This window comes from Cetorhinus maximus, chromosome 13, assembly GCF_964194155.1.
Source record: "Cetorhinus maximus chromosome 13, sCetMax3.hap1.1, whole genome shotgun sequence".
NCBI lineage: Eukaryota > Metazoa > Chordata > Chondrichthyes > Lamniformes > Cetorhinidae > Cetorhinus > Cetorhinus maximus.
The window spans coordinates 2,094,155-2,116,868 of NC_135891.1; the positions used below are offsets into that span (position 1 = coordinate 2,094,155).

At 44.8% G+C, this 22,714-nt stretch overlaps 1 protein-coding gene across 10 annotated transcripts in view; it reads left to right on the forward strand.

Annotated features, from left to right (window-relative positions):
- Positions 1–6,382, forward strand: part of tox2 (TOX high mobility group box family member 2) — a 225,498-nt gene extending 219,116 nt beyond the window's left edge. For 6 of the 10 annotated variants that reach the window (XM_078554778.1, XM_078554785.1, XM_078554779.1 and 3 more), the window contains 4 exons: positions 2,006–2,086; positions 3,129–3,548; positions 4,159–4,298; positions 5,709–6,382. In XM_078554778.1, coding sequence (XP_078410904.1) covers positions 2,006–2,086; positions 3,129–3,548; positions 4,159–4,298; positions 5,709–5,805 — 738 coding nt within the window. In that variant the 3' untranslated portion in view covers positions 5,806–6,382. Of the gene's footprint in view, positions 1–2,005; positions 2,087–3,128; positions 3,549–4,158; positions 4,440–4,806 lie in introns of all 10 variants that reach the window. The other 4 variants (XM_078554782.1, XM_078554781.1, XM_078554787.1 and 1 more) reach the window with 2 other exon arrangements.
- The last annotated feature ends 16,332 nt before the right edge of the window (positions 6,383–22,714 follow it).

A 22,714-nucleotide genomic window follows, 5' to 3' on the forward strand; every position in this document is an offset into this window, starting at 1 on the left:
TGAATGGACTTAATGATGGTAATGATGGAGCTTTCTACTGAATGGAGAGTCAGTGCACAGGGCCCTCTTTTCCCACACTGTTTAGCTACTCGTTGCGAAAAGGCCCTGATCTTGTGTGCGTATCAAGTTGTGTTATCGCCTGTAATAGACACCAAGACCACAAAACAATCAGTGAGGTGGTAACTACAGTCTTCCCACTCTCTCATACTCTGTCTTATGCTCAGAAATACTCTCTTTTCTCCTCCACTGTTTTGGTGCTTCAACTCTTTATCCAATTTATTCCCCCTTTTTCCTTTGCTTCTCTTATCCCAGGAACTCAAAATAATGGACCCTCTTAGAGACATAGAAACTAGGAGCAAGAGTAGGTCATTCAGCTCTTCCAGCCTGCTCCACCATTCAATATGATCATGGCTGATCCTCTATCTCAACACCATATCCCACTCTCTCCCCATACCCCTTGATGCCTTTAGAGTCTCGAAATCTATCTATTTCCTTCTTAAATATATTCACTGACTTGGCCTCCACAGTCTCTGTGGTAGAGAATTCCACAGGTTCCCCACCCTCTGAATGAAGAAGTTTCTCCTCACCTCAGTCCTAAATGGTCTACCCCGTATCCTGAGATTGTGACCCCTTGTTCTAGACCCCCCCAGCCTGAGGAAACATCATCCCTGCACCCAGTCTGTCCAGCCCTGTCAGAGTTTTATACATTTCAATGAGATCCTCTCTCATTCTTCTAAACTCCAGTGAATACAGGGCCTAGTCAGCCCAATCTCTCCTCATACGACAATCCTGCCATCCCAGGAATCAGTCTGGTGAACCTTCGCTGCACTCCCTCTATGGCAAGTATATCCTTTCTTAGGTAAGGATACTAAAACTGCACACAATACTCCAGGTGTGGTCTCACCAAGGCCCTGTACAGCTGCAGTAAGACATCCTTGCTCCTGTACTCAAGTCCTCTCGCAATGAAGGCCAACATACCATTTGCCTTCTTAACTGCTTGCTGTACCTGCATGCTTGCTTTCAGTGATTGGTGTACAAGGACACCCAGGTCTTTTGGTACATCAACATTTCCCAATCTATCACCATTTAAATAATACTCTGCCATTCTGTTTTTCCTACCAAAGTGGATAACTTCACACTTATCCACGTTATACTGCATCTGCCATGCATTTGCCCACTCACTCAACTTATCTAAATTGCCTTGAAGTCTCTTAACATCCTTCTCACCACTTACATTCCCACCAAGTTTCATGTCATCAGCAAACTTAGAAATATCACATTTAGCTCCCTCATCCAAATCGTTGATATATATTGTGATTAGCTGGGGCCCAAGCACAGATCCCTGTGGTACCCCACTAGTCACCATCTGACACTCTGAAAAAGACCCACTTATTCCTACCCTCTGTTTTCTATCTGCTAACCAATTGTCAATCTGTGCCAATATATTACCCCCAATCCCATGTGCTTTAATTTTACACACTAACCTCTTATATGGGAATTTATCAAAAGCTTTCTGAAAATCCAAATACACCACATCCACTGGTTCTCCTTTATCTATTCTACTAGTTACGTTCTCAAAAAACTCCAGCAGGTTTGTCAAACATGATTTCCCTTTCATAAATCCATGCTGACATTGTCTAATACCGTTGATATTTTCTAAGTGTCCTGTTATCATACCTTTTATAATAGACTCTCGCATTATCCCGACTACTCATGTTAGGATAACCGGTCTGTAATTCCCTGTTTTGTCCCTCCCTCCATTTTTAACCAGTGGGGTTACATTTGCCACCCTTCAGTCTGCCAGGATTCTTTATCACCTCAGACCTCCTCTTCCCTGTATAATCCACAGGCTTTAAAAACTCAAATGCAGCTTTAACTAGTTGTCACATTAGGCCGATCTTATCATCTCTCCTCTTCTTTTGAAGCATGGTTGCATCATGGACCTTGATTTGGTTTTCTCAGTTAAGAATAGAATGACGATGGAATTTTATTTTGTTTTTAATAGGCATACAAGAGGAAAACTGAGGCTGCAAAAAAGGAATACTTGAAAGCACTCGCTGCGTATAGAGCCAGTTTAGTATCCAAGGTAAGGAATCAGGTCCGGTTCTACGTCACTACAGACATGACTCGCTCATTAAAAAACACCCTCACTTTCCGACAGAGTAGAATTGTGGGCAAGTCAAAAATTAGGGGCCATAAATATAAGATTGTCACCAATAAACCCAATCGGGAATTCAGGAGAAACGTCTTTACTCAGAGAGCGGTGAGATTGTGGAGTTCGCCACCACAGGGAGTGGTTGAGGCAAATATTATTGACACATTTAATCGTGGATTGACATGACAGGGACACTAACAGAAAGATGTGCTGATAGGGTGAGATGAAGAGGGGTGGGAGGAGGCTCATGTGCAGCATAAACACCAGTATAGACCAGCTGGGCCGAATGGCCTGATTCTGTGCTGTAAATTTTGTGTAATCTCCTGATGGGCAACAAAAGTAGTTGGGATATAAAACAGGCACCGGACTCAAAATCTCCCTGCTCCCAATGGGCATGTTAGAGTTCGAGCGTGATCCAGTGTTCAGTACATCAGTTTTCCACATTCCATCGTTCTTGATAACACTTTCAGAATGAGTGACGAATCTCATTCTCAAAACCCAGTTTGCAAAAACAGTTGAAAGTAATCAGAATAACTTCAAGATCTATTTTGTTCAGCATATTGATAGAATTTTGTGCAATCACAGATACCTGCCCTGTTATTGGTGTCTGCCTATCTTATTGTTGTCTGTGACTTTAATGATTTTCATGGCACTGTGTGTTTGTCTCCAGGTTTATTTTTGCTGCTGCTTTTCTATGGATTGTGAAGTGAGAGACAATTGACTGAAAAGTCATCTTGTACTAGTGGTAAAGGTCCACCAGTGAAAGGATGGCCTCCATGGGCACAATGGGTCCGAATCAGACTCTGTGCTGTATCATCCAATGATTGTGGGGAGCATCAGGATAACTTAAAATGGACATTCCCAACAGGAACTGAAGTGTTACTGCCCAAAATAGCCCACTTCCTATTCGTTGAAGTTCTATTGATTTGCAATGACAATCTAACAGCCTTTCTCATTTGACTCGCTCCCACAGAGCTACAGCGACCAAGTGGAAACGAAGAATGGGCAAACGTCTCAACAATCACACATGATCCCCCCAAAACAGCCGCTCTACACCCTGCCACCCCAGACCTCATCCCCTTACATTGGACCAAACTCCTTCCTCCCTCAGTCAGAGCTGCAAACGTACTCAGGCCCTTCTCACCGCAACCTCTCCCGGACCCTCACCTCCAAGACGGTCATGTCGCAGATGCCACTGAGCGGCTCACCTCCTCCTGCACTCCAGATCAGCCCTCCTCTGCACCAGCAGCTCTCCCTCCAGCACCACCACCACCAGCAGACTGCCGCCCTCAACCAGTCCATCTCCATGCAACAAGTGCAGAGCCAACCAATCATCTCCCACCAGATGCCATTGCCAGTCCAATCTCAGCTTCACTCTCCACCAGGACAGCAGGTAAGCCGTGTCATTCCGCTGAACTGTGCCTACACGCAGCTCTCAAAGCACAGAGAACATATCGAGTAGGTTCACAGCAGGAACCCGGTGACAGGGAAACTCACTCACTTTTCCAGAGCCAGTTCATCCAATTCGGGGTCATGGGGAGTCAGACCCTACCCCAAAAGGCAGTGGGCATTAGGCTCTGTGCACCCAAGACGGGTTGCCTGTCCATCACAGAGCACGCACTCACATGCACGGACACACACACTGGGAGACAATCCACCAGGGAAACTCGTTCTGAGAAAATACCCATTGTCCCAACTGCCTCAGATCAGCTTTGGCCCCTCTGTGCCAAAACTGGTTTCATCAAAGTAAAGTGACGTGTCAGGAGTGGAATTCACAACGTATGATGGAGTGAGATAAATTTGGAATCCCAGGTACACAAATATCTGCAGAGTTATTCCCAGAAATCTGTTTTAAATGATTTTCAACCAAAAGTAAGTGTTGCCTGTGACTAAAGTAATTCCTTTGCTCCTTATTAAAAATATCAGCGAGTAGGATTCTGAGAATTAACTTGTCGAATTATGATGTCTCTAAAATGAAGGTCTCTTCTTTCCCCCCCCCTTAGGGATATACTCACATTCAGTCAGAATTTCAGAACACAGTCAGTGCCCAGTCTCCTGGTTCTGGTGCTTCAAACCCCTCAGTACAAAGCAGTGAATGGGATAACGAATACTGCAACAATGAGTGTGTCATCAACCACTGCAGGTAAACGGGGACAAATAGCGGCTCAGTAACGAACTGGCGAAACAAAAGCTTGGCTTGCATTCGACACGTGGCTTGAACATGACTAGAAAGTGGGTTAAACACTGGAACATTGTGTTGATAGTTAAACTGGATTTGATTAAGGTTATAAAAACAAAAAACTGCGGATGCTGGAAATCCAAAACAAAAACAGAATTACCTGGAAAAACTCAGCAGGTCTGGCAGCATCGGCGGAGAAGAGCAAAGTTGACGTTTCGAGTCCTCATGACCCTTCAACAGAACTGAGTAGAAATGTTCTTTTGTCTGTGACATCTTTTGGTTATCTCCTCCTATCACTGCTTGCTTGTCCCAACAACCCCCACCCCCTTAAACCAGCTTATATTTCACCCCTTTCCTATTTCTACTTAGTTCTGTTGAAGGGTCATGAGGACTCGAAATGTCAACTTTGCTCTTCTCCGCCGATGCTGCCAGACCTGCTGAGTTTTTCCAGGTATTTCTGTTTTTGATTAAGGTTATGTTAGTTAAACTGGAATAGAGTGGGGATCACCTGAGCTAGGGGTTGGATGGGTAGGTCGTTCTGATCAGTCATCCATTGCACTTCTTCCAAGTATTTTCTATCTGGTACACATCAAGTAGATTATAAGACCAGAAGGAGGTGAGAGTTTTGAAGCAATAACACTCTCCAGAGCTCAGAAATAATTAAAAACACAGGCTGGGAATGAAGCTTTGTAACTCAAGTCTCCAAACACTCAATGCATTCATATCTAATTTGCTTTATCCGTTACTCTAATGCAACTATTAAACCTTGCTTTTTTTCCCCGCAGACCAGAGCTGTGGCCAGTTAATCCTTCCTGCATCTTATAATTGGTTTAAGACCTCTAGTAAAATAGCATTAAACATTCACATGATAACACACCACAGGCTCCAGGGGAAGATACCAGCTTGGCTTTGATTCACTTCACTAACACCTTTTCCTTTTAATTAAGCATCTTACCAAGGGACAAGCCACTCTACCTCACCTGAGCTCACAAGACCTTCTTTACTTGGACTTCACCAAGGGAGTTACCAGCCCAACAGATGCCCCAGATGTTGGTAACACTGAGGACGTTAAATGAGCCAGTCACCAAGCACTTGGAATCATAGACCCAAACACCGGCCCGTGAGCTCACTCATGTTACCATAGGATTCTAACCCTCTTTCTTTCCAAAAAAAAAATAAAGTTTAAAAATTAAAATAAAGGGGCAATTTAACTCTATCCTATGAAGGAAATATTTTGCTTGCCCCAAGCTTAGTCCTCGACTGCTACTGTAGTGAACTGCTTGTGTGGTTAATTCAGGACCCTTGGCCTAATGCTTGTGGACTTAACATTATTCTGATGATTATGATGATTTTTTTTTCCCTAATGCTGAACAGCACTAAACTGTGCAGACAGACTGTGAGTTCACAAGTCCATGTTGGTAAAGTGACCAAGTGGACAGCTAAATATGATCAAGATGCCTTCTCGTTCTGAATTCTGACCACTCGAATAATGACAAATTGAAATGACGAGGACATTAAAATATTAAATGTGAAGCAGTCTGTTGAAGAAAGCGTATATTTAGGATATTGTTTTCTGTAGTTTTACTAAATGTTCTAGATGTGTTGACAATTACAGAAGCTTTGCGTGTTGGAAGATTATTCTGTGATTTACTTTATAGAGAAGAGAGTATTTTTTTTGGTCTGATTTTATCGTAGCACACTGTTGGATAACTGTGTAGACAGGACATTTGTGTACAAAATGCCAAATGTATTTGTTTTTCTTAAAGAGCAGTGACTGGGGCCTTTTATAGATGCATTCTGTAGCTTTTAATATTAATTTTCTGCCATGTGCCCAATTATTTAATTTTTTTGATTGACACTGCCTAGTCTATTTAAAAAAATGCATTAGTAAAGTGTATGTCCTTAATAAGTTGGTGAACTGTCTCTGAACTTGTGGAGGTATTTCTCCATTAGGTTTAACACCAGCTATCAGATTTTATGTTTTTCTGTTTCATGTTTGATTTTTATATTTTCCCCATCAGTAAATAAAAATAATAATTTTATACTCACGGGATGTGCAAAGGTCACTTCTTTCCATTGAGCATTCACACTCATTTAGTTTAAAGATTACATTTTATTTTCTGTGTTAAGTTCAACATTCTCCTCCCCAAGGTTAAACGAGTGCCTGTGTCTGAATGATTCCTATCAGCATTCAAAATTTAAACAAACGAAAACGTGTTGATATTTGGGGTAGAACCATAGAACCATAGAAAAGTTACAGCACAGAAGGAGGCCATTCAGCCCATCTTGTCCATGCCAGCCCGAGGACACCTGGGGTAGGGGAATAATAATCTCCAATCAGAGACTGGGCGCTGATTGCTGATTCCAACAATGTACAATCTCATCAGTTCCCTGCGGTGAGGAATGGTCAGTCATTGGGTCATCTGGCCAGTGGGGTAAGAGAGTGGCCGGTACAATGCATCAGTACGTTGTCCTTTCACATCCTCCATCCGAGTTTGATTCTTGACCAACTCGTAGGGGTCAATCTCCTCTCGCATCGGCTTTCAGAGATCCAGCATGAAATGGTTTTGAAATGGTCCCGATGCAATTGCTGATGAAATCAGCCTACAGCTTAAGACTGCCCTAATGTGACTCTAACCAGCAATCTCACTCAGTTGTTATAATCCCCATAGAGACTGATAATGTTTAAAAAGAAATTTGAAGGTCCAATTAATAGCTGAAAATGATGACAACAATATTTGACATTTTAAGTCTTTTACTGTAACAAATGACTGAAACATCTAACTAAACACTATTTTTGTAGGCGACTTATACAGAAAAAAGTGTCTCTTTTATACGAGTCACACATCGCACTCTCCACAGATTTACAATCCTTCTAGCAGACAGTCCGCAATTGCTTCCAGGTTCCAATGGGTTCACAATTTCCTGTTTCGCCAAGAAGTAACTTTGACTGACTGCCTCAAGGCACTTCCCTCAGTTTTTGGAGAATTTTCCAAATCCCCTACTGTCAGTAAAGCCTGCCTCAGCTGATTCTTCTTCTCCCCTGGATGAATCTCCCAGATTCCTCAGATGGCTTCAGTTAGAGACTATCTCCCACCCCCACATCTGGCTCCAGCACCACACAAAGAGCCCCCCAACTCGTCTGTCTGCCGACCACACCAACTGCTGCTCTTCCTCTCCCTCTGTTTTCCTTCTGCTCCAAAAACCTGGAGCTGGCAAGCCTATTTACTGTTAGCACAGCTGCCCTGTGCTTTATTCCCAGGTGTGAGAACTTCCCATCTTGCTCAGTCATACCCCCTGACTTTGTTAGGCTTGTTGGCTGGCGGAAGTCAGAATAGGCACAAGGCCCCCTTCATTTTAACCTAAATTTAAAGACAAAGTCCAAAACAATAATAATCTTGACGAACCTCATAATTTAAGTATTGCTGAAAAAAGACATTTTGTCGAAGCTTTGCGTCTTGCACTCAGCAGGACAATCGCAAGAAATACCAATGTCAGGGGAAACAACAACTTTACACTGTATGAGAAGAGAGTGCTGATTGGTTGGCAAGTAAACTCTGATTGTGCCATGGATAATGCACCAGTTAATGGTGACTGACAGTTAACTGCCAAGCATTGTTTGATATTTAAACCAGGCAGCTTGACTCCAATTGGTCAAGCCATTGCCCTGAGGAATGAACCAGCAATGGCTATCACTTATTTTGTTTAGTCGAGACAGGAACAATGTATGTACACGTTTTTTCTGTCTACAAAGAACACGGCCCTGTGTATTAATATATGTAGCTTCCAGTGCCTGCAAATGCACCACATTGCGAGCCTAACTGTCAATCTTAAATTGGTTTAGCACATTGAGGATTATTTAGCAAATGTCCAATCGCAGAATCACATCTAATGTTGGACACTGTGTTTTGAGTTTTGCAAGCACGGGCACCTCATAATTGCAATAACGTGAGGTCATGGGAGTGAGTAACTTAAGGACTGAAAATGCCAGACTCTGTCAGTGAGGGTAATCTCCTGAAGCTGGGGACAATGAAGACAGATCTTTGGGGCAGTGTCCCTTCCATGTTGCTGTGTGATTCCTGACTGAGGGTTGCTAACTGAAGACAGAAAAACATAAAGTGTTCCATTGCCCAGCACTGAGCTCACTCATCTAGAGCACCGGAGGCATTCGCTGAAAGTGTCGTGTAGTGTGATGTTGCTGCATTAGTAATCTAGAGGCCTGGAGTCAGAACCCAGAAACTGTGGGTTCAAATCCCATCACAGCAGCTTTAGAATTTGAACTCAGTTTGAAAAAAATGCCCGCAAATAAAAAGCTGTGGCTGAATTATGTGAGGAGTCGGATGCCCCACACCCCCAGCTAAAAGGTTGGGGGTGGTGGGGGGACCCCACTAATGGGAACAGTGGCTGATACACAGCTAACTGACCGTTAATAGACTGGAGGCGGGATTTCATCTCTCAGGGACAGGAAGTCCTCTCTTAGAGAGCTGCCACCCAATCAGCTCACTAGAACATTGGGGCAGTGGCCTGGGGCTTTGATGGAGATTTGGGTCAGTGGACAGAATCCTGTGGAGGTGGCAGGGGTCTCAGCCACCGGCTGGAGAACTGGCGAGACGCTCCCATTGCCTCTTTTCGGGAAGGTCCACTGCAAGTTGTGCCACTCAGGCACTGACCGTCCAGTGGTGGGCCTTTCCCCAGGAACAAGGACCCGTAAGGGGGGGAAGTCCCTGCTCACTGAGAGCTGCTGGCCAATCAGAGGCTGGAAGCACCCTGTACTCAGCAGCGCCGTCGAGGGACAACAGTGGCTGCTGCTGGTACTACACCCACCCAAGGCCTCGGCTCAAGGAGGATCCTAAGCAGAGGTGAGTGTTGGCAGGAGTGGGAGTCCATGAGGGAGGGTGGGGGTGGAGGGCAGCAAGGGCTGCTTTCAGCATCTCCACCCCCACCCCCTTGCCAATGCCGGGTACCACAATCAGGCTCTGAGTGCCTTTGAACATATTTAAGGCTGAGATAGATTTTGATCTCTCAGGGAATCAAGAGATATGGGGAGGTGCTGTCACACTTCAGTAGAGCAAAAAAACAACGCCTGGTTAACAGTAAACTTCAATGATCCTTAATTGCTGACCTGCAGTGGTGTGAATAAAACCTCCTTTGTATTCAAAGAATTTCTTTTCACACTTAAATATTCTCCCAAGTATGAACGCCAGGAATCTCCTGAGAACAAACACAGCAACAATAAATCTTCCGTTAACAAAATACAAATTATTTTTCGTAAGGATGCAAAGGAAAGGATCTGTGGTACGAGAATAATCAAGTTGTATTCAGTTAAGCCACTGGGAACGGTGACAAAGTAGGGCAATTTCTGTAAGGACTTTATATTCATAGTAAAAGCGGAAACTCTCAGCACCCGAGAGAGAGAGGGAGGTGGATCGTATACAGTGTAGATCCTCCAGCAAAACTTGAGCTAACAGGTCAGAGAAAGGGGAGGTGATGCTGGTAAACTGACTAGACCTAGGTGCAATGTCAGTGGGGAGATTTTCCACCAGATTATAGCCACTCAACATCAGTTCTGGAATCTTCCATCATTATAATGAGGCTTAAATGACAGCAATACAACAACAACAACTTCTATATTTTACATGTATTTAGGCACAAGCAATTAAACAGCAAAGAGGTAAGTAGCGATGTCGAGAGAGGTCAGTTAACAAGGCTCTGAGGGTTAGATTATGAGGGGAAAAAAAATCACAGAAACTTAAGTCTTTATTCTCTGGACTATAGAAGGTGATTTGATTGAGGTTTTAAGGACCTGCAAAGGAATTGGTAGAGTAGCTAGAAATGTTTTCCACTGGTGGGGATTGTAGGACAAGGGTACATAATCTTAAACTCAGAGCCCAGCCATTCCAGGAGAGAAATCAGGAAACATTTCTTCATGAAAAGTAGTTGTTTTTTAAATGTTATTCATTCGCAGAATGTGAGCATCACCAGCAAGGTCAGCATTACTGCCCGCCCCTAATTACCCTTGAGAAGGTGATGGTGAGCTGCCACCTTGAATATAACTGAGTGGCCGTTTCAGAGAGCAGTTAAGAGTCAGCCAGATTGTTTTAATATATTCGTTCATGGGATGGGGGCGTCGCTGGCTAGGCCAGCATTCATTGCCCATCCCTAATTGCCCTTGTTCAGAGGGCATTTAAGAGTCAATGGCTGTGGGCCTGGAGTCACATGTAGGCCAGACCAGGTAAAGACGGCAGATTTCCTTCCCTAAGACATAATTGAACCAAAGTGTTTTTTATGATAATCCAGTGGCTTCATGGACATTATCACTAAAGATTTTTTTTTTCAATTTTCTAATTGAATTTAAATTCCCATCTGTTGTGGGAGGATTTGAACTCAAGTCTCTGGAGTACTAGTCCAGTAACTTAACTCTGTGCTGCTATACCCACAGATACTAGCTCAATTAAAACATTTTACATCTGTGATTGATAGCTTTGCCTGGACAAGGATATGGAAGTCAAGCTGGTTGAGGTTAAGATACAGATCTCACAGGGGTGTGAGGCTGGAGGTGAGATTGGGGTTGTGGAGAGGGGGTATGGAGGCGTTTGAAAATGAGGATCAAAATCTTAAAATGGAGGGGTCGATGGATCAGGAGCAAATGTAAACCAGCAAACACAGGGTGTGGGAATAAGGGGAAGGCGTGGATAACACGCATGGACGCAAGTCAAATCTCTAAATATATCTGTTGGGGTGATCAGAAGGAAGCAGCATTTCAAACGAAGCCACATCTTGAATTTTTTGCTGAATCCAATAGAAACCATTTGCTGTGGCCTCAGACCATGGTCATTGTATTGACCCAGCAATCCCAGAGCCTTTCTGTAGCCACGTGTTCTAGACGGTTTCGAAACGCAGAAATTGATGGTGGGTTTCTTGTAGTGACTGCAAATATCTTCTTCATTCTGGGACTTGGCTCCTGATCGAACCCAGACAGATGGACTGAAAGTAACTCTCTGTTACAAGTTAAATAAGCTCTGGCAGATTTAGTACTGGGGCCCCAGCAGACATCAGTGCACAGCACAAAACTGCTGGTAATTAGGTGCTAATTGGTACTAATGGGTCCATTCACTTAGAGAGACTACATGGACAGATGGTGTGAGAAATGGATATGATACACAGTGATGCAAGAACACATTACTGAAGATGTGCTGTGAGCAGCCTTGTCCTGTGTCCAACCTCTGTCACCCATCACTTGGCTAATCTTGCTACCAGCACAGGATGCAAGGATTTCAAATTCTCCAACTCCAAGTGTTACCCTTGACCTTCATAAAAACAAAGTGCATTAATGTACAGGACATAATGGCCCTAATCACCTCCTTCTGTCCCAACATCTCTATGATTCTTGAGGGGACCATTCTGGCCATCAGATCATATGTTGATCCTAGCACCTTCACTAGGAACTTTCTACCTTAATCCCACTTCTGTATTCAAGGAGTTGAAGGCAAATTATTGACATGGTTAGGGCACTGGCTGAGTGGCAGGAGACAAGGAGCAGGGATAATGGGCAGGTACTCTAATTGGCAGTGGTGTCCAGCGAGGATCTGTGCTGGGGCCTCAACTCTTCACTGTATTTATCAATGACTTAGGGGATGGGGTTTAGAAAGCCACATATCCAAATTTGCCAATGAAGCATTGTAAGCAGTATAGATGGTAACATAGAATTACAAAGAGATATTAATATTAGGTAAAAAGGCAAAACTGTGACAAACGGATTTCAATGAAGGCAAATGTGAGGTCAGCCACTTTGAACCTTAATCAATGGATCAATGTACTTTATAATTGATGAAAAGCTAGATACTGTGGAGGTCCAAAGAGATTTGGGGTCTTGGAACACCGATCATTCAAATGTCATGAACAGGTACAGAAAATAGTCAGAAAGACAATTGGAATCCACAAGGGGGTAGATGTCATGCCTCAGCTGTACAAAGCCTTGGTTAGACGGTACCTGGGGTTACTGGAGCAGTTCTGGTCACCACACCTTAGGGAGGATATATTGATCATGGTGGGTGTGCAATATAGACTTAATATAATAATATCCAACAATCAAGAGAGATTATACAAATTCCTGGAATTTAAAAGGTTAAGGGGCAATTTGATCAAAGTTCACAAGATATTAAGGGGAACAAATAGGGTCAATAGAGGGAAACTATTTCTGCTGGTTGGGGAGCCTAAAACTGGTGGAAAAGCCAAAAATTTTGAGCCAAACCTTTCAGAGGTGAAATTAAGAAAGGCTTCCACACACAAAGCATGGTAGAAGTTTGGAACTCTCTTCCACAAACCTCAATTGATGCTAGATCAATCGTTAATTTTTAATCTAAGATTGAGAGACTTTTGTGAGCCAAAGGTATTGAGGGATATGGGGCAATGACAGGTATATGGAGTTAGGTCACAGATCAGCCATTGGATGCTGGAACAGGCTTGAGGGGCTGAATGGCCTCCTACTGTTCCTATGTACCTATTTTCATTCCTCACACTTGATTTCTTCAAATATCTTCCAACTGCTTCTTGGAAACTCATCTGCATGAACAGTCAATGGTAATGGGTGCAAGAGGCCAACAACCTTTTACCAGAAAAAAAACTCCCTTTTCCTCCCCTCTTAAGCCCCTGTTGCCGATCCTGAGTGTGTGTTTGTCCTTGGTACCAATTCACCAATCCATGGAAAAATCCTTTCACCATTTCCCCTTTCAATATTCTGTTTTCTTCTTTCTCCTCTTCCTCTCGTCCAAATGAATGCTGCTCTTGTTTCTCAAGCCCGTCATGAGAAGCTCCCTCTCCCATCCTGGGTATCGTCTCAATCAATCGACATTGAACCTTTTCCAATATCCCACTGCATGTGGACTGCCACAGTAATTCAAACTGTGGACCCAAACTCCACCTTGTACAAAACATCCCTCCCTCCAAGGGGAGCTCGCACTGAATCTGAAAGTAAGCTAAGGTTTTCACGTGTACTTTCCTTTGGGGTTAGTGTGTGGTTTAACGTGCAAAATACTCACTCTTACAGTAAACAATCAATGAAAGGGTTTATTGTAAATACCTTTGTTTTTGGTCGTGGTTATGCAATAGCCAACCACCTAGTTCCGGTTACAAAACACAGCTTGGTGGAGGCAGAAACGATAAACCAACACCATCCTCTAACCACATGTGATCTTTAGGTCAACTAATCCTTTCTTGCAACGTTTGCACTGTTATATTCTCAAGGCCCGAATGGCTACGTGGCAGTTTATTGCAAGGCACTGTGGTGAGAATGGGAAGTCAGTGGGCGGTTACAAAAGAATGAAAAATGTTCCACCAGCATCTAGAAAGGTTCACAGCTTGACTGAGGAGCTATCTCAGAGTTACATGAGGCTAGTGTGTGGACAAAGAACACTCAAAGGCCAATCAGCCAACCTTTAGCAGCAAACAAGTAGTTGAAGTCTTCTTCTCTTGAAGACCAGTAGGGTTTCGCTTTGACCGGAGTTTAACTGATTACAGGGTACCGATTAGAAACTTTGTGATTCTATAGCTACGTGCCTCTTGTCCAGGCTCCACTTACAAGTGCTCCACCATTCCTTAGGTTGACAGAGCCCTAAACTCTTGGATTCCCTCCCTAAACATCTCTGCCTCTCTCTTTCCACCTTTAAGATGCTCCTTAAACCTACCTCATTGACCAAGCTTTCGGTCCTGTGCTAAAATCTCCTTTAGCTCAAATTTTATCTGATGATGCTCCTGTGAAGCACCTTGGGAAGAATTATCACAGAATCATAGTATAGTTACAGCATAGAGGGAGGCCATTCGGCCTATCGTATCCCTGCTGACAGAAATACCCAGTACAGGCACGAAGATGTTAAAAACATTGAAGCTGTATTTTAAGATGGCTGACAACAGATCATGTGACTTTGGCAATATCAGCTCCAGACAAACCTGAAATTCATGCAAATGCCAAATTAAAATTATGGACAATCACAGATACTTGTGAAGTTCACAAGTCCCTTTGTTAAGGATGAATTGTCAACAGAACAAGACTATCACATATCAGCAGACTCACTTCTCTACTTCACCCTGGGCCATCGAGACATTGAAACTCTGCCCTTTCCTGAACACTATCTCCTGCCACCACATAGAAACAGGAAGTCGGAGCCACTGACGTCATCATTGTGCACCCTGGAACAGGAAGTCAGCAACCACTCCCCCCACCCTCCACCCCCGGCGCATGCGCAGTGCCACTGATATCATTTTTGTGCGTCCATTGAACGCCACCCACCCGCTCACCCCCAAACAACTGCTCCCCTCCCCTTCCGTTCGTCTCTCCACTCACCACTTTCCTTTCTGCCCCACTTGCCCCCCCACTCGCCACTTTCCTCCCCCAACTCACCGGCCCACTTGCTGCCTCACTCATGCCTTCCACTCACCCCCCCACTCACCACTTTCCTCCCCCTACTAAAGCCCCACTCGCCTCCACCCTCGCCGCTTTGCTCCCCCACTCATGCCCCACTGACCCCTACCCCCACTCAGTGCTTTCCTCCCTCCCCACAACTCGCCGTTTTTCTCGCTGCCCCACCTACTGCTTTTTTCTCTGCCCCACTCCCAACCTTTGGCCATTTTGCTCGTTGTGCTGCTCACTGCCTGTAAAGCGCGAGAGGGTCAGTGAGGGGTCCGGAGCAGAGCAGCCAATGGGGCAGTGAGGGGTCCGGAGTAGAGCAGCCAATGAGGCAGTGAGAGGTCCGGAGCAGGGCAGCCAGTGGGGCAGTGGGGGGTCCGGAGCAGAGCGGCCAATGGGACAGTGAGGGGTCCGGAGCAGAGCAGCCAATGGGACAGTGAGGGGTCCGGAGCAGAGCAGCCAATGTGGCAGTGGGGGGTCCGGAGCAGAGCGGCCAATGGGACAGTGAGGGGTCTGGAGCAGAGCAGCCAATGGGGCAGTAAGGGGTCCGGAGCAGAGCAGCCAATGGGGCAGTGAGGGGTCCGGAGCAGTGTAGCCAATGGGGCAGTGAGGGGTCTGGAGCAGGATGGCCACTAGGGCAGTGAGGGGTCTGGAGCAGGGTAGCCAATGGGGCAGTGAGGGGTCCGAAGCAGTGCGGCCAATGGGGCAGTGAGGGGTCTGGAGCAGAGCGGCCAATGGGGCAGTGAGGGGTCCGGAGCAGAGCGGCCAATGGGGCAGTGAGGGGTCCGGAGCAGGACGGCCAATGGGACAGTGAGGGGTCTGGAGCAGTGTGGCCAATGGGGCAGTGAGGAGGGGGGCAACCAAATTGCAATCGTGATCCCAGGATTTTTAAATGATGTTTTGAGCTTCAATATTCTGTGAAGATTGCAATCCTTAACCATGCTGAAAAGAAAAACATGTTTCATTGATGCTGCACTTGTTTAAATATCTTTACAGTGCTCAATGTTATGGATGGTCCTTATTCTTTGATGCAGGCGGCTAGCTGTCGTTGGCAGTGATGTCACAGGCGCTGTGGCTGCATTCCCAGTGAATGTACCTCCTACAGCTCCAATGGCAGCAAACACAGCCTTTCCTGAAAGATATTAAATGGAATGGGTCATTTAATTACAAACACCCTGTCTCAAAACTCTCAAAGTGTGAAAGGCTGCAGTACAGGAATTTGGCCTCGTCACAGGTCACATGGTTAAGAGAGCCATGTTTATTACCTTTTTTTTAAATATCAGCAGAAGTTATTCTGATCAGAAACACCAAAACAGACACCATCAGAAACACCATCAAACCAGCAGCGATATAATTACATAACCAAAGTAATGTACAGCCAGACCTTGAAATTGGGAGAAGGACTCTTCCCCTCAACCTGTTCCAAATTCAAACTCACCTGGGTTCTGACCTCTTGGCAATTCAACTATAAGAAGCCTCACAGCTTACCGAAAAATCCTCTGCTTTTACAGGGCCTCCACTCCAGCTAAAGCATCAATTCATCTAAGAAACTACAGGACTGCTACAAAAGAGACTAAAATAATTCCAGATTGTAATTGTATTGTCTTTTCCTCCATCTGTATCTACACCTTGAGCAGAATTTTGCCATTGGCTGGCCAGCTTGGCAGGGGTGGGCGGGGGTGGTCAGGGAGCAGACTGCCGCTCACGGTTGGGACCGGACGGTGATTTCATGCTGGGCAGGTCGACTGAGACCCGCCCAGCGTGAAACACAAGCGGCAGCGCTCAGCGCTCAGCGCTGCCTGTGCAGGGTGCGGAGGAGAGCCAGCGGGCTGAGTGTGAACTTCACTCATGCATGTGAGTGAGCTCTTCATAGTCTCCCTGAGGGACAGAACTGCCTCAGGGAGATGAAGCGTTTTTAAAAGAGAAGATGAAGAGAATAAAAATGTAATAAACCATGGACCCTCATGTGACTCGAGCAGGGACGTTATTAATTAAATTTTAAAACTTTTATTTTATTTTTATTTGCTTTTGGAAACCTCATCCCACCCGTGATGAGGTTCCCAAAAAAATGCAAAGGCCGCTTGACCTGTTCGTCTGCCTGCCAACCGTCAGGTTGGATGGGCTGCGAAAAATTTCAGTTAATTGATTCTTTAATGGCTTTAACAGGCATTTTAATTGTTGGCGGGTGCGCGCCCGCCCACCGAAGTATCACGTGACTTCACATTGATGTTGGCATGCTCGGCCAACGTCAACGCGTGTCATTTCACACTCAAGCAGGTCGGGTGCACGCCTGCCCCCCAAGCGAAAATTTCTGCCCATTGTGTGTGTGTGTGTGTCTAAGACATTGTGTTTAAACCTCCATGGCAAGTGTCTAACAATAAATAATATTCTTTATTTTTAAATTCACAAAAGCCTGCTGCTGGAAATAATTTAAATTGGACAGGTAAGAAAACACACTAACCTCACACATTAAACATCTTGATCATGAATAACAATAAAATAAATAAACTGTCTGCAGGAGCAACTCATCCAGTGCCACTCCTGCCTTTTCCTGGTAACCTTACAAATATTTCCTCTTCAGATAATGACCCAATTCTCTTCTGAATGTTGATGATTGACCCTGCCTCCATCATAATCTCATGCAGAGCATTCCACACGCGGCATAAATAATTCATGTCGCCTTTGATTCTTTTTCAGTCAACTTAAATCTGCGTCCTCTGCTAACAGGAACAGTTTCTCGATCTACCCTGTCCAGCTCCCTCATGACTTTGAGCAGCTCTGTGAAACATCCTCTTAGCCTTGCCTTCCCCAGGGAGAACAGCCCCAGCTTCGCCAATCTATCCCTCAACCCTGGAACCATGTCTGTAAATCTTCTCTGCACCCTCTCTAAAGTTTCCACATCCTTCCTAAAGTGTGGGCCCAGAATTGGGCACAACACTCCAGTGGAGGATGAACGAGTGTTGTAACAAGTCATTGGGTAAATAAGTTTCTCCTAAATTCCCTATTGGCTTTATCAGTGACTGTCTAATATTTATAGTCATTTGGTAGAGCAGAACTTGAGTATTGTTGGAAAAAGACATGTCTAAGCTTTTTGTCTTGCACTCATCAGGGCACTTTGCAAGAATACCAACATAAGGGGAAAACAACAATTTATACTGTATGTGAAGAGAGTTCTCATAGGTTGGCAAGTGGACTCTGATTGGTAACGACACTGCTATGGAGAATGTCCTAGAGATGGTAACCAACAGTTAACTGCCAAGCATTGTTTGAAATTTATACCAGGCAGCTTGACCCTGATTGGTCAAGGCATTGCCCTGAGGAATGAGTCAGCAAATGGCTGTCACTTCTTTTGTTTAGCTGAAACAGGTGCAATGTGTGTACATGTTCCTCTTGTCTGGTCCATATTTTTGGTCCCCTCCAAAAGTGGAAACATTTTCTCTGTTTTTTTTAATTCATTCACGAGATGTGGGCTTCGCTGGCTGGGCCAGCATTTATTGCCCATCCCTAGTTGCCCTTCAGAAGGTGGCGGTGAGCTGCCTTCTTGAACCGCTGCAGTCCATGTGGTGTAGGTACACCCACAGTGCTGTTAGGGAGGGAGTTCCAGGGTTTTGACCCAGCGACAGTGAAGGAATGACATATATTTCCAAGTCAGGATGGTGAGTAACTTGGAGGGGAACTTCCAGGTGGTGGTTTTCCTATTTATCTGCTGCCCTTGTCCTTCTAGATGGGTTTGGAAGGTGTGTCAAAGGAGCCTTGGTGAATTGCTGCAGTGCATCTTGTTGATGGTACACACTGCTGCTCCTGTACGTTGGTGGTGGAGGGAGTGAATGTTTGTGGATGTGGTGCCAATCAAGCGGCTGCTTTGTCCTGGACAGTGTCCAGTTTCTTGAGTGTTGTGGGAGCTGCACTCATCCAGGTAAGTGGAGAGTATTCCATCACACTCCTGACCTGTGCCTTGTAGATGGTAGACAGGCTTTGGGGAGTCAGGAGGTGAGTTACTCGTCGGACGATTCCCAGCCTCTGACCTGCTCTTGTAGCCATAGTATTTATATGGCTAGTCCAGTTTAGTTTCTGGTCAATGGTAACCCCCAGGATGTTGATAGTGGGGGATTGAGTGATAGTAAAGCCATTGAACATCAAGGGGCAATGGTTAGATTCTCTCTTGTTGGAGATGGTCATTGCCTGACATTTGTGTGGCGCGAATGTTATTTGCACTTGTCAGCCCAGGACTGGATATTGTCCAGGTCTTGCTGCATTTGGACATGGACTGCTTCAGTATTTGAGGAGTCACGAATGGTGCTGAACATTGTGCAATCATCAGCGAACATCCCCACAATGTCTACCCAATCAAACCCATTCGTGATTTGAAAGATCAGGTCTCCCCTCAGTCTTCTCTTTTCCTGAAAAAGAGCCCCAGCCTGTTCAGATTCCTCTGTTCCTCGACCACAGTTCGATAACTATTTTCTAAGCAGTATCCGGCCTCCTCAATTCCTCCTACCAAAATGTATCACCTCATGCTTACCTGTATTGAAGTTCATTTGGTAATTCCATGCTCAATCTGCACATTTATTAGTATCTTCCCGCTGACCTCCTCCCCAGGGTGTGTGTACAAAGAATCACATGGACTGCAGCAGTTCAAGAAGGTGGCTCCCCAAGCACTTTCTCAGGGCAGCTAGAGTTGAACAATAAGTGTTGACTTTACCAGGGACACCCAGGTCCCAAGAATGAATAAGATGGAGAGATGCAACCCAGAGGTTTTATCCATTTATCTGAGTCAACCATAGGACAATAGGACCATAGAAAGGTGACGCTGCAGAAAGTGGCCAATCAGCCAATCGTGTCTGTGCTAGCCAATAAGAGAATAAAGAAACTAGCCACTCATTTTAGTCAAGAGTCAACACGAGAATCCCAGGAGTTAATATCATGTGTCCTCAGTGCTGACACACACCACCCTATAGGAAGATTATGGGATGACATTGATGAATTTCCTATTCTAATGTTCTTATTATAAAAGGAATTAAGGGCTCTGGGGGTAGTGTAGGAAGGTGGAATTGAGATAGAAGATCAGTCATGATCTTGTTGAATGGTAGAACAGGTTCGAGGGGCTGAATGGTCTACTTCAGCTCCTATTTCGTCCGTTCTTATAATACTGACAGTGGACATTAGGCTTCATTGAAATGGTGACAAAATAACTCTCTAAGTCGGGGCTGCTCTGTGAGCTAAAGGTACATTCCAGTCTCATGTGGAGAATCACGGGTGGTTTCCCAATTACCCACTCGCTGTGTTCAGGGTTCTGGTGGGCAATTGGGAGCTCAGAAATTCTCATCCATCATCTTCAATCTTTTACGGGAATTGACTCAAGTGAATGAATGGCTGTTTTAGCTGTTGGGATATACTGGGCTGTAAAAGGTTAAAACCCCATTTCAGGTTCTTTGCTCTTCAAATCCATCTCATTAAAAATTGAATTGTCCGAGTGCATTTGTTAGTCCTACAGAGAGAGAGAGATGGTAATTAAACACTCAGGCTGCCCCCAGTACAGATCAAATATTTACAATCAGATTGGATCCTGTCAGCCAGATCAACCCCACTGAAATTTCATGAAATAGAAAATAATCACAATACAGTCACTTGGCGGCACAGAACTTTAATCTTACTGAAAAGAGAGGCACGTGCTGGAGCTTTGCATCTTGCACTCATCAGGACAAATGCAAGAATGCCAAATTTCAAACAATCACAACAATTTATACTGTAAGGGAAAAGGATGCTGATTGGTTAGCGAGTGATGGGTGCAAGATGAAAAGAAACCCAAAGAAGAGTAAAGCAAGTTATGATGGAGATAGAAACAGGAGGGTGAGTAACCAGAGGAGTTAAAATTAAAATGTTTGGCAAGTGCACCAGAGGAGAAATGAGAACATTTTTTTTACCTGTTGAGTTGTTCTGTTCTGGAATGTGCTGCCTGAAAAGATGGTGGAAGCAGATTTAATAATAACTTCCAATAGAGAATTTGATAAATACTTGAACAGGAAAAACTTGCAGAGCTATGGGGTAGGAGCTGTAGAATAAGACTAATTGGATAGCTCTTCCAATGCAGAAAGGCCTCTTTTTTTATTTATTCTTTCATGGGATGTGGGCATCACTGACAAGGCCAGCATTTGTTGCCCATCCCTAATTGCCTTTGAACTGAGTGGCTTTCGAGGGCAGTGAAGAGTCAGCCATGTTGCTGTGGGTCTGGAGTCACATGTAGGCCAGGCCAGGTAAGGATGGGCTGTTACAACAATCGATGGTAGCTCCATGGTCACCATTACTGACAGGAGCTTTCAATTCCACATTTTATAAATTGAATTCAAATTCCACCAGCTGCTGTGTTGGGGTTTGGACCTCTGTCCCAGAGTATTACGCTGGGCCTCAGGATTACTAAAGCAGTTACATTTACCATGACACCATCCACTGTCTGTCTCTCTCTGTGCTGTTTGGTTCTATGATTCTAAATAAGTTGGAAAACGTAAGAATGGCATTCAGCATGAAGTTATATTTTAAATATTTCCTCTTCCCAACAATCCTGCCCCCTCCTTACCCTGCAGGACCTCCCTTGTGCTACACAATGGCTCCACTTGCCTGTCATAGATTAGTTGGTCATTCTTTGTAGTTGATTCCAAACATAGAAGATTGGTGGAATATTTCAGCATGGTGGGGGCATCAAGAAACCAATCAGGAGCCAAACTCCTGGCTAATTAACACCCCATCACTAAAGGAACATAGGAACTTAGGAACAGGAGTAGGCCATTTGGCCCATTGACCCTGCTCTGCTATTAACTAGATCATGCTGATCTTCTACCGCAATGTCTTCCTCCCACATTATCCCCATATCTATTGGTGTCACTGGTATCTAGAAATCTATCGATCTCTACTTTGAACATGCTCAATGACTGAGCCTCCATAGCCCTCTGAGATAGAGGATTCCCAAGATTCACCACCCTCTGAGTGAAGAAATTTCTCCTCATCTCGGTTCTAAATGGCCTACCCCATATCCTGAGACTGTGTCCCCTGGTTCTAAACCCACCCCCACATCCAGAGGAAACATCCTTCCTGCATCCACCCTGTTGAGCCTTGTACAAATTTTCTACACTTCAATGGAGATCACCTCTCATTCCTCGAAACTCTAGAGAAAACAGACCCAGTCTCCACAATTTCTCCTCACAGGGGAATCCCACCATCCCAGAAATCAGTCTGGTGAACCTTCGTTGCACCTTCCCTCTATAGCAAGTATATCCTTCCTTAGGTATGAGACTAAAACTGTACACAGTACTCCAGGTGCAGTCTCACCAAGGCTCTCTACAACTGCAGCAAGAAATCTTTACTCCTGCACTCAAATCCCCTTGTGATGAAGGTCAATGTACCATTTGCCTTCCTAATTGCTTGCTGAACCTGCATGTTAGCTTTTAGTGACTCATGAACAAGGACACCCAGGTCCCTTTGGATATCAACACTTCCCAACCTCTCCCCATTTAAGAAATACTCTGCATTTCTGTTTTTCCTACCAAAGTGGATAATGTCACATTTTTCCACATTATATTCCACCTGCCATATTTTTGCCCATTCAATTCACCTGTGTAAATCCCCTTGAAGCCTCTTTGGATCCACGTCACAACTCACATTCAAACTAGGTTTTGTGTCATCAGCAAATTTGGAAATATTACATTTGGTCCCACATCCAAATCATTAATACACACTGCATTTTGAACTGCTCCTCAATCAGGACTCCACTGTATTGGAGGAGACCCTCCAAGCCGTGCCACAACACCGTGTAAAAGATTCCCTCAGCGATCCACCAATCATCAACAAGCTTAAGCAGGCCACCCCAACAGGTGAAAACCAACAGAACTTGTGGGCCAGGTGGTATACCCGCAGAGGTCTACCATGCTGGCAGCTATCAGCTCATGGCACTACTCCACCAGTTCATCCTCCACCCCAGGAACTC